This window comes from Panicum virgatum, chromosome 4N (genome assembly GCF_016808335.1).
Source record: "Panicum virgatum strain AP13 chromosome 4N, P.virgatum_v5, whole genome shotgun sequence".
Classification (NCBI taxonomy): Eukaryota; Viridiplantae; Streptophyta; class Magnoliopsida; order Poales; family Poaceae; genus Panicum; species Panicum virgatum.
Window position 1 is genome coordinate 22,225,458 of NC_053148.1, and position 12,811 is coordinate 22,238,268.

The window sequence follows — 12,811 nt, forward strand, 5'->3', positions numbered from 1 at the left end:
GCTCCCACTGCACATAGACTCGTCGCGAAACATGCAAGTGGGACTTGCGACTCGTCCAAACCATGCATACCAGGACTGCAGGTCCAATCGTCCATCAGGAAGAGTGTGACAAGAAGCAAGTATCAAAGTTGATACAGACATGCACCGGCCCGGGTCCAACGCAAGAAGCCAAACACGTTGCAGCGATCTGCCGTGCAGCTGTCCTGAAAGCTACTAGCTCATAGTATAACTGTGTGGATCGAAAAAAGTGTGAAGTCTTTGCTCACCAACTCCCATGGTGGCAATATCTGATTGCTCCGTCGATCGTTGGAGCTGGAATTTCTGGGCACTTTTGGACTAATCCTTGGATGGATGCTCTACGTTTGTCGGCACCCAAAGATCGAGGTTTACATCTCCTGATTACTTTTGGATGGGTTTGCTATGGTCACATAATGAGCTAGCATAAAACGGCGTCTTTACACAGTTCATGCACTGGGACTAAATCAACAATAGGCATTAGGAGTTTATGGATTTAGTGTTTTATAAATGTGCATGATAATTTAGGAAAATATAGGATTCCTTCAAATTCCCTTTCTCTCTCTATTTTTTAGTGGAAGCTCATGAAAATCGAGAAATTTTGATATTTGATATCGAATTCACACACCTCGTTTCTTTTGATATGCAATTCACGAGAGCCTTTCGAAATATAATGCTGCGCAACTGTTTCGGTTTGGAGGATTTCTCTTTTAGTGATTTTGTGATTTTCTTTTTCATTTTCAATTTACTGGGCACTTGAACTTCCTATTTTACCCCTGACCCCATCATCAATCAAAGACGATTTGGATCGGATCAAATCAATCCAACCCAGCCGGCCTGCCTCTCCTTCCTCTCCCGTGCTCCTCTCCCCTGTCCTTCTCTTCTCTCGGACGCAAGGGGAGGCGGAACAGGAGCTCCGCTGCCCACCGCCGCGGGCCCAAGCCGCCTCCCGTCGAGCCCCGACCAACAAAGCAGATCCTTCAGATCTGATATTACATTCTACATGAATTGACTTGCACACACACTTCATACAAATACATATACAATCTTTACCCATATGTTAAGATCACTTTCAGAGACTGACCTTGAGATCGTCGGAGTGTAATGGAAAATGCAAGATGAACAGAAAGGGGTACTGTAACTGTTGTGGAATTTCTTTGGCCTGTCATACGTGCCATTATTATAAACTCCAGCTACGAAACGAAACCATGATCATATTAGTTTTGCCCGTGCCAACATTACTATACGTATCCACCCAGATATTGGCACAGGCAACAGAAATGCCGGTGCACCTCCTTTTTTCCCCCCATTTTGCTTTACTCAATGCAACAACTCTGTCACCAGCAGCAGATAAAAAAAATGATGGTAATATTTACACTTGCAAAATTGAGAACTTAAGCGGTTTGGCAACCTACCGGCACACTCAAAGTCACAACCGAAGCAAAAGAGATATTTACATGCACACAACTCACAGGGCAACCATATGTACAGTGGGCCAGTCATGCCGGCCCCAGGTCATCTTCCCCAGCTACCGAAAAAGGGTGTTACAAAACTTCCACCAGCCTAGGCGATGGAAACGGCAAGTGGTAATTACAACCCTCCTGTGTTTATATTACAATTTATAAGGTGTGGAAGGGTTTGACCACACATGTTATCTGTCCTACGATCTGTACACCTGCGCAGATGCCTCAAAACATTCGTAAGAACACACCTGACAATGCTGATTTTCTAAATGGTAATGAGTCTTATAATAGTGAATCAATCTTACACTGTACAAGTTTGCCTCTCACCACTGGACGAGAATGCAGCACGTGTGCTCCCCAACCAGTTCGTCCAAGGAGATGATGTAAGGCGTGCAAAAGAATGACGGGACACCTCTTCTTCTGAATGAAGTCTACAATTGCGAAGGTCCATTGTATTTGTACATGGATTCTTTCTTGTGCTCAGGATCAAGACTGCACACATGAAAAGAAAAACAAGTTTAGCTAACAGAAATTAGCAGTAGAAGAAATTATTCCTTTCAACAAGTGAAGGCACAGCACAGTCCATCCTTCAAAATTATTTTTTTCGATTATTCAATTTAGACAGGTTATACAGAAATATATGGACTTCTACGAAACTTCAAAATTACTCCACTTCATTGATTTAGTAACTAATCGACCCAATTTGAAACTTCGACTCTTTGATACTTTCTGCTGCTGAATATTTAAGACACTAAAAGTAGAATACCAATTACAACGTAACATTTGACAAAGAAAGATAAATAACCAATAATAGGAATAACAAATATTGAGCTGGAAGATTACCAGACAGGGACAAGGTAATTTCTCATGTGGTGCTTAAAATCTCCACCAACAGATGCAAACTCTCTGGTACTCACGTCATAAACGTCTATAGATGACTCGCATAGTACAAATAACAATCGCACAGAAACTTAAGAATGAGCTTAAAACTGACCTGTTCCTTAGCCCAACAAGTGCACAATGAAAAGCACGAGCAGATGCCGATACTGGAGCTACTGCAGCAGCTGGTGCTCCACAAATTGCAGTAGCCAGGGCTGATCCAGGACCAGCCCGGTTATAAACTTTAATAGGATTGGCAATCAAAGCAGAGGCAGTCCTTCCAAACCCATCAGTTAAACTTTCATAGGCCTGCACAAGTTGTGAATTAATGTTACTAGCACTAAAGCACTACATGACAGGAGCTATAGCTGTTAGGCAGCCTCAGCCTGTTAAACTTCAGAGATTCATGAGAAATTAATTTTGAAGTTTGTTCTAGACCATAAATTATATAGTAGTCCCTAACTTATGCAAAAGGTTAAAACCAAATCCCAAACACTAACAGCCATGTAATCAAAGTACTGAAAAATAAAATTGTTATGTATCGCAGAGGAATTCATACCTGTTTTATCCCTTGCTGTGCACTTTCAGGCTGGTTAGCTCTTATGTTGTGTTTTGTTCGTTTTGCTTCACATGAGGCTAAAGATGGTGGCACAGCTGTAAGAGCGCGCTCTGTCTTCACAAGCACATCATGAGCTCCTGCAGCCAAATGGACTCCAAGCCCTACTGCTTCAATGGAAACACTCCTTATAAAAGCAACTGCACCTGTCAAACAAGATGCCAAAGCCGTAACCATTAGTGGTGATAAAGAAGCGTGTCATCAAGTAGTTCACATTACCATGGCATAATCACACTTCAAACAGAAATGTTAGCTGATATATGTCCTACACTATACATGTCTTACCTCTTTGCATTCCCTTGAGCAACTTCCGGTCCTTCTTGTAGCTTTTGATGGGCAAAGATACCAACTTTTTAGTCCCTGAACTGACAGCAACTAGTGATCTTATTGGAGGAAGCCCTTTTAACAGTTTGTGAACCTAAACAAGTAAGAGATATTTCAATTCAGACTGCAATGGGATTTTACCTGTAATTCAAGTGCAGACTTAATATTTTCTCCATATTTCCGCTGGTATATTTAGGTATGCATGGCTAATGTAGCAGCGCAAATCTCAACAACATTTCTCTTTAGGTGTTATCTGCATTAAGTTTTCATATGTTTTGCGTTTGTGCATGCAAGAGCATACATGTCTAAGAGTACAGGTGCGCATGGGTAGGCAAGGACCTGGTTTTTAGAAATGTCCTCCAACCATTCTGCAGCTACTGTATCACATATGCTGTTCCATCCGTAAACACCCATTGTTGAAACATGCTTGAGCTTCAAATCAATTCCCTGTTTAACAAATTTCATGTCAGGGTTATTTTTATCCATACATAGATAATCATCTGAAGGTTTCTTTGCTGCCGGAATGTTTTTTTTTCTAACAGAAATTTACCTTCCACGGAAGAATGTTGAGAAGTTCTGCATAATTTCCTTTGCCTAGTGCAATTGGGTCAAACTGACGAGGTATATAATTAATGTGCAGAACAAGCGGCTTTACATCAAATTTCTGGCATCAAAGAGGGAAAAAATAATTAGATCGCAAAAAAATTTTGAGTCCAGCATTGAACGAAAAAGTAAGTAATGATGAACTTTAAAATACCTGAAAGAAAGGAAGTAATGCCTCATCCACAACTGTATTGCTTCCATAGCTCGTGCTTTTCACATCGACAATTTCTTTTTCACAATGCAAATGAGGGTCATTGTTACATGAATCATTGTGGAAGAAATTGATTAGGAAGTTAAGTTGTCCTTGATCAAGATGCAGCTGCAGAGGTAAAATCTCGAGATGAAGCCTGCAAAAGTTAGGATAATGCAATAGATTGTTATATGATGGAAGCATAAAAAATGTTAAAGGTCATTTCGGATTGTTGTTATAAATGGCTCCGTTAAATAAGAGCTATCACATATCATTTCAGATGAAGCAAAAAGGAGGTCCCTAAACATCCTTAACACCCTCCAACCCCTGGGCCCTCTCTCTTACCCTAACGCCTGTATGCGGGGGCGAAGCCATGTTGGATTTTCCTGGTGCACGTGCACCACAGTAAAACCAAAATTACTAATACCTACCTCAAAATTTCCATGTATTTCCTCTACAATTGTATATATTCCTTTGTATTTGAAGAGGGTACACCAGGGTTAGTTTTGAGCTAGCTTCGCCCCTGCCTGTATGCCATGGCACCTAGGTGCCAATGCCTTAAACCCCAAACACCAGTGAGACAGGATTACACCCTCCTACATCTATCTACCATATATGTTTATCCAGTGATGCAAAAAGATATTGATAAAATGCATTTTGTCTTTTTCCAGCACTTCTGAAGCCAACACAGTTCTTCAACTATAATCTACATAACTAAAGAATGTTCTTCTATAGGTCTGAATGACATGGACCTTGCCATTATCTTTATTTATTTGCCTTCATCGAGTAGGGCAGAACTCTGTATGGATTAACAAGAAGCAAATGGTCTTTGGCATGAGTCGGTCTGTACCTGTAGTCTTCCAAAGGAGCATGTGGTTCGGGCCTTACAGACTCCAGTTCAAACCTGAATAAACTGGAGCAAGATTCTCTTGGGTAATCCTTTGAGTCGTAACATCCAAGAACCTTCATTGAATGGATGAGAAGAATTAGAAACCATTAGCCATGGGACTAAAGCAAGTTTTTGTAACATAATTTGGCAATAATAGACATACCAGTTTCCAGGGAGCATGGATACTTTGATCACAAAGACTTAAGTCCTGTGCAGCAACAGATAGCTTAGATATAGAAACATCCCCATCTGGATACATGTCAAGTTGGATACTGAGCCCTGTCAGGGTAAACTCCAAAGAAGAGCTCCTATCCCTGCCATCTGTGCATGTGAAGCTAGTTGAATCTTTCTGAGGTAATAGCCAGTCACCTCCAGCATACATCCGCCACTTGACATCTATATCATGAATAAGAACCTTTCCTTTAAGATTACAAGATTCATCAGTATCCGAGACACAAACAGATGCCTTAACCTCTTGTTGAAGTATTTGTTCTCCTTGTTTGCTTTTCTTTTTCGAAACATGGTTCTCAACTATTGTTAAGGGAACATTGCTATACCATCCCCCATCTTCACTCTCCAGGGTTCTAAGAGCATCCCCACCAGATGTACATTTATGCTCTTCATATGATGACAATTGATGAAGTTCAGGCATATAATATGAGTCAATGATTTGATCTGCACAGGAGTTTTGTCTCAGTGGTATTTGAGTATTCAATTCAAACCCATCATCCGTCTCACAGCAATTGCTCTCACAAAAATCATCATTGGCCATGTAGTCCTCTGTGTAAAAAGCATTCTCAATGATATCATCAAGCAGTCCATCTGACTGGCAATCTCCAGAATCTGTCAAAATCTCCAAACTGCTCTCAGATTTGTCTGATGCATCAGCAGCTATATTTTGCTTGTTTGCTTGTTGGACACTATTCCACCTAGATTGTAGATGATCTAGAGCATCCCGCATATCTGGACCATATAGCTGCTGAAGTTGGGAGCCCAAACGAATAAGACCATAAGTTGTATCATGACAAGTACCAATATCGAATTGGGAATCCAATATTTCAAGTTTCCAAAATGAAGAATCGATTCTTAGAGAAGCTTCAATTAATGTGTTCTGGGCAACCTTAGCATATCCTGCTTGACGAAGGTAATCTACACCATAACCACAAGTGACATTTTTTGAGCCAGATGATTCCGAAAGAAGAACCCCAAGATCACGTAACTGGATATCAAAAACAGTAGCTGCAGAGGCTGGTGCTGATTTATTATGAAGTTTAAATGATGATGCAGCTAAAAGGCATGAGAAGAACTTGTGGTCCGCTCCTTCAGCATTGAGAGTGGAATATTTGAAGTGAGGTTCATAGCTAACAGCAACATCAGCCAGCTCAAGAAAGAAAGATGATAAATAGGATTCACCAGACTGAGAACTATTTACTGTGCTACTATCATCTGACTTTCCAGTTCCATCTGAACCTGAACTGAACAGCAGGCATATCGCATTGATCCAATCCATACGGCCACCAGGTGCCACAATTGTACCAGAACGAACACCAACAGAAGTGTAGTTCTCTTTTAGCTTTGGGTTCCTGATGTGGGTCACAGAACAGCCAGCAGTGCCAATAGACAACACATTAGTACCTTCACCATCACCACGCCTGCAGGCAGAGTCCTTGCAAACCACTATAAGAAAATCTTTGTTTTCTCGGGCTTCATCATCCTTAACACCAACAGAACCCCAAAGCTCCCCTTCACCATGATTCACCCAAAGAAAACTGGCATTGTTGAACCCACCAACATTCGAAAAAGAGAAAAGAGAAAAATTTGAAACTTTCAACTTAAGAGAATTCCAGGATCCTTCTAGTTCTGCCTGTAACAAAGGACTAACTTCCACTGTTTCGTCCAATTCAGTGCAAATTTCCAAGGTTCTGCACTCAATGATGACAGATGTTTGGATGCAAATATCATTGGTTGGAATAGATTTTTCCTTGCAATTTCCAGATATGCTTGTTTCTTCATTTGATATCCCATCAAGGACATGATCTATCAACTTAGTTAATAGCTCGCAATCCTTTTTGCTAAGTTGTACTGAGACACAAGAAAGTTGAACATGAAATAAGAGCTCAGTGCTCTTAAGGAGCTCCTGGCGCATGCTAGATCCTGTCTCTTCAAGATCTTGTGTTATAGAAGGGGAAATGCCAGCCCATTTGCTGTTCTGTTTTTTAGTAACCAATTGATCATGCAGCTTTGCCAAACTCCATGCTTTGCTGACCATCTCAGGGCTAGTTACAGGATACTGTCTCCTGATAAGTGTGATGCCGGAGTCATGATAACTGGTTCCAGTAACAGAAAAAATCTTCATTGTAGAGAAAATTTGCCTATTTGAAGAACAGACTCTACCATCCAATACATCATTGGCAGGTTTAACTAAATAAATGTCAAAGTTCCCTGTGGCCAAATGGACTGAGGTACATGGCTTGCCAAGATGAAACTCATTATGAATTTCATTTTGTGGATGAGATGCAGTTTCTGCCATGTTAAAACATGAAGTGTGGTCGATCACCAGGAACTTATCCAGGATGGATGGGTGCCTTAAATCCCACGAAAACTCAGTTGGAAAGCAAAGGATGATTCTTGCTGGTGACAGGGATATATGAATCTTTAGACTTCCACCTGAGGACAAATTTGTGCTGGTAGTCAATCTGCTTCCTTTATCATCACCATGCATGTGAGCTCTATGCTTTTTGTGTGACAAATCGGACTCAACTTTATTAATAAAACTCAACAGCATGTATACTGTATGGAAGTGCACCCATAAAACCAAAGGAGGCAAACAGATCGACATAGAAGTTGAGCTTACTAATTTGCCATCTTGATCTTTGGTACTGACATCATAATGTAATGTGCACTCGCCAAAAGTTTTCAGCAATTCAACTTTAGTCAGTTCACTTGAACTGTTGCCACAAAGTTCATAGGTTTCCACTAAATGATCTCCAGCAGCAAACAGGCACTGAGGGAAAGAAGCTTGAACTCCTTGCCGCAAGTTATTATTCAAGAAGTGGTAACCAAGGTATGAATCATCTGAACTATCGTTTCCAGCGCGGTAGTATTCATCAAGCTTCATTTGGGCAACTGATGCCTTGAACCTTAAATTTTTTGGATATGTCTGCAGACATCAACAGCAAAAATATTCAACAACAAGCTTGATGACACTACAACGATGCACGGACTAAGAACAAGCGTTACTGTACTAGCACAGACAATATATGAATACCTGTAGGTCAAGATGAATATTCTGACATTTGGCTTCGAGATGATGCATATTTAAGCGGGAAGCAGTAGCAGGAGACATAACTGATTTCTCAAACTGCTCAGATGAAAGGCAGCTCGAAAACATTTGAGAATTTCTCATATCATCCAATTCACTGATAGGGACACTGGAATTGTTGACATCCATGTCATCACTGAACAAAAGAAGAACTGATACCTCCGTAATGGAGGCTCGTAGGGTCTTCTCGATCACTGGTTCTGTGAGAAAATAAAAAGTCAATACAGTCATGTAAATATATATTTTAAGTGGTAAAAAGTAGAACACTACAAGCACTTGGTCCAACAACATAAATAAATGCAATAGTTTCGTTCATACCAGTGGTATTAACAAAATGCCATTACAGGAAACTTATTCTTAAGTCACTTCAGATGCCAACAATCAGATACTCCAGTCATAGAAAAGTTGTCCTTTTGGGATATATGCACTAAATGAATTCTAAGTTTGACTCACAATATCTATATGCATTTTTAGAGTTATATGCTATAGCATGTAAATCCATCTTGAATTTTGAAAAATACTTTCATCACAGTTTATTTGGTTTTGAACATATACATAAATAGAATTTGATGGTAAAAAATGCATTTTGAGGACTGTCCACTATCCATGAACAGTGTGTCACCTTTTAATGGAAGTAATATCGTATATTTACTTAGCATAGTTTTTTTTAGAAAAAAAAAAACTACTTAGCACGGATAGGTTCAAGAGTAAAATAAATGGCAGATGCACCTTATCCATTCATCACCAAAACCAAGAAGAGTGTATGATACGGCATCACTAATACTGAACTGCAAGCCATATGCCGAAGTTAAAAGGAATATACCTTTAGGAACTTGATCAGATCCAGATGCTAAAGTTGATGCAAAACTTATTGCATTGAATACTGAACAAGTCCAGTCCCATATACCACTGTTCCCTAAACAAGACTGGGAGTTCCTCAATTCCTCAAAACATTCAAAGAATTGATCAATGCTGCCAAAAAGTAACAAGGGATTAGTAATGCAGTTAGAACAACCCATGTCCTATTTTTAAGAAAAAATAGCATGACTCCCTCAATAAGATAAATAAATAAAACTTGGCAAACAGCAAGTATCTCTTATGAAAGAATTACTTGGTGTCAAAGCAAAGAAAATTTATGGTAGAAACCAAGAAGAGAAATAGTGATTTGACCACTATAACTCCAGGCTACATACAATGGATCAAAGAAATATTCAAGCAAGTAATCACAATGGCCTTCTGAAAGTTGCATTGTTTTATGAATACAGAACTTCAAAGGATGTAATGAAGAACGATTCCAGAAAGAAGCTAGCAATAAGTCGGTACTGCGATGGGCACAAATCAGAAGAAATAAAAGCAAAAGCTGTTTACATGGAAAGCATGCAAAGACCAACGGACTACTTTTGAAAATCCTACAGCTGGTCTCATATATTCACAAGAGATACAAACAGAAGAAAATTGTGGCATAGCAACAGGAAATTGACAATGATATGGCAAAAGAAATAAGGTACACGATGAGAGTTGTGATTAGGATTTTCAAGGAATGAAATGTAGTGCTGAAACAAACCTTTCATCACAATCTGAATCAGGATCGCCTTGATCCTCACGGGCAGCAGGTTCCATCCAGTCTGTTATTACATGTGCCCTTGTAAGGAAAGATTCCTGAATTTTACCTTGCCTGCTTTGAGAAAATGTGCTATGCACCAAGCATTCACTGTTGGCTATCACAGAATCTGAACTTGATTTCAATGTGCTTGACGCAGGTGAACAAAAGGCAGACCTGGAAGAGCTTATAGAGGTATCTGCAGCATTATGTGCACAACTCTGTTCGTCTACTGGCTTCCTTTGGAGAGAATCCCATACATTCATGATCCAGCGGATACTGCTGATTTGTAACCGTAATTCCAATGAATCGACAGATACATCTGCATCAATTTTCTCAAAGTTCAAGCACCCCTTATTCCATGGTATGCTTAAGTTGAGTTCACCGGAGAATCCACTGATGGGACCTGTCAAGACTGCAGTAGTACTATGGCATGATGAAATGTCAGCTATTCCTCTTAATGGATCATTTTGAAACAGTGCATCGACATCATCCATCTTCAAAAACTCAATGACCGCCTCATGGAAAGTTAAAAAGTTGTTCAGTTTAAACAGACCTAGTTGGGTTCCAAATTCCAACTCTTTAATTCGGAAAACCAGAGATCGATTATTTTCTGGGAGCATACTATCCAAACTGGTTTCAGGATCAAATACAACATATACATTCTTTAACTTGATATTAAAACTTGTAAGAAACCATTTGACGGCACTGGCAATTCTCTTGACACCTTCATCCACGTCTCGAGATACAGAAGTAGAACACTGATTACTATCAGATTCATATCTTTCGGTCTTGACTGATGTCTGTGTGTCACTAGGACTGCCAGAGACAGAGCATTCAGCATGTACATCAGCAACTTCACTTGCAACAGATGGAGCAAGCACAAGCTCCAATTCTTCCACAACAATCTCACAACTACCAGTGAATCTAACTACCAAGGATTTTATCGATCCTTCTTTCAGCATAATAGGAGATCCTGACAACTGAAATAATACAGAAAATTAACCAATGATTCATTTTAGAACAGGAAACAAACAATTTAACTTCTACTCCCTCCGTTCCAAATTATAAGTCATTCCAAGAATCTTGGAGGAAAAAGTTTGACCAAATTTATACAACAAGATAATAACATTTACGATACTAATTAAGTATCATTAGATTCTTTGTTAGTTATATTTTCATAGTATATCTATTTGATGTCATAAATCTTTGTGTTTCTCTCTATAATTTTGGTCAAACATTGAGATGGTTTGACCCTCCAGGATTCTTGGAATGACTTATAATTTGGAACGGAGGGAGTACAAGTTTCGCAACTTCTTTTTGCATCCACATAAGAGATGATTGGTATGCTAAGTACCACACAAATTATGTTAGAAGAAAACGAGTGAACAACGAGCATTAAAGCTAGATAGAAAGGCAATTAACATCATAGATTAGCTGGGCACATGATACTTTCTGCTAGGTTGATTTTTAACACTAGCCACACTTCGCATTGCTGTGCATACTATACTGTGTACAGACTTTGCACTGCGATGTATTTCAATTTAGTCTATTATCCAAAAGAATGAACTGCAAACAGCAACAAAGATGCATAACCCCTTCTCCTTCTCCCAAAACTGATGCTCCATCTGGTCCATATGGTAAAAACTAATTAACAAAATTCTATTGCACTATACAGCACAAAAAAACAGCTTAATCAAAATTGGTATCCAATATTGCCAGTGTCGACAGTCGACACCAATGAACTGCAGCTCTATTTTTTCCATCAATCCTTTAGCTCCACCACGAAAATAGCCAAATAAAAAAAACGCGTCAATCCCTCACCACAATTAGCCTCGCAAGAGTTTGCATCGCGATCAAAATTCAAAATCAAACATAACTAACACACCCGGCAACCAAATCAACGATACCTCCCTCACCGCCAAGTTTTCCGCTTTCCAAGGCCACGACTCGATCATCCAGACAACATCATGCGCGCGGAAGTCGGTGATCGAAACATCACAAAACCTAAACCTCCCTCCGCTCCCAATAGAAAGCGGACAGCGACGCCCACCAACCCAACACACCACACACATGGGAGAAGAAGATGCGGGAATCGCGAGAGCAAGCGTGGGGGGCGCGGACAAAAAACGCACCTTCCGGTTTATGAATTCCGCGTTTAGGGCTAGGTCGTTGAGCTGCAGCCTGCCGCGGCCGAGTTGGATGTCGAACTGGTCGAGGTCGAGGTCGCCGAGGATCAGATCCCCGAGCCGCTTCTTCAGCAGCGACTTGCAGACGCGCTTCAGCAGCGTGTCGAGGCGTAGCCCTTCCAGGAACCCCATCATCTCCACTCCCACGGCGGCGGCGGCGGCGGCGGTCCGGAGAGGAAGGGACTCGCCGGCGACGGAGGCGAGATAGTTTGCTTGGTCCGATTGATAACAAGTCGCCTTTTTCGTATTAGACCCTGCTGAGAGGGGAGGGTTATTGCGTAGTTGCGACGGGCACCCCGGGAAACCGATTTTTTACGGGAGCACCAGGAAGACTGTGCCACTGCCCGCTGGGGCCAGCCAAGCTGGGGTTAGAATTAGAACAGGACTCCGTTTTGGTTCTGTTAACCCAGACTGAGTGAGAGATACGGTAGCTTGTCGGCTGGAGATAGTTAGACATACTATACTAACTTTGGTGGAACTTGTTGGGAGAACATTTTGGTAAATTTTACTAAGTAGTACTACTAGCAAATATATTTATACGTTGTCACGATCAAACATTCTATACATTGGGAATACTATGACAGCCAGCGCGAGTAGGAAAAGATCGCATGGGCGCATAGCGGCTGAACTTTTTTTTTCTACATTGGATTTTCTTTTACTCATATTTTCACTTTTTGATTATATTCAAATCGGTTTTGTCATTGTATTCAAGCCGTTTTAG

The 12,811-nt window shown here is 40.5% G+C and overlaps 1 protein-coding gene across 2 annotated transcripts; it reads right to left on the reverse strand.

Moving 5' to 3' along the window:
- Positions 1–1,350: 1,350 nt before the first annotated feature.
- On the reverse strand, positions 1,351–12,326 carry LOC120669755 (autophagy-related protein 2-like). Of its 2 annotated transcripts, XR_005672785.1 has the most exons (14): positions 12,037–12,326; positions 9,866–10,884; positions 9,125–9,273; positions 8,248–8,501; positions 5,143–8,139; positions 4,941–5,053; positions 4,055–4,247; positions 3,848–3,961; positions 3,637–3,744; positions 3,259–3,391; positions 2,917–3,119; positions 2,473–2,666; positions 1,784–1,970; positions 1,351–1,690 (listed from the first exon to the last, which is right to left on the reverse strand). XR_005672785.1 is itself a non-coding variant. In XM_039949603.1 (13 exons), exons 1-13 carry the CDS (start codon positions 12,223–12,225, stop codon positions 1,910–1,912), a joined length of 5,727 nt encoding a protein of 1,908 aa, XP_039805537.1. In that variant the 5' UTR covers positions 12,226–12,326; the 3' UTR covers positions 1,351–1,909. The 2 variants fall into 2 exon arrangements, 1 of the variants encoding a protein (XP_039805537.1); XM_039949603.1 differs by having other exon boundaries at positions 1,351–1,970.
- Positions 12,327–12,811: the final 485 nt, after the last annotated feature.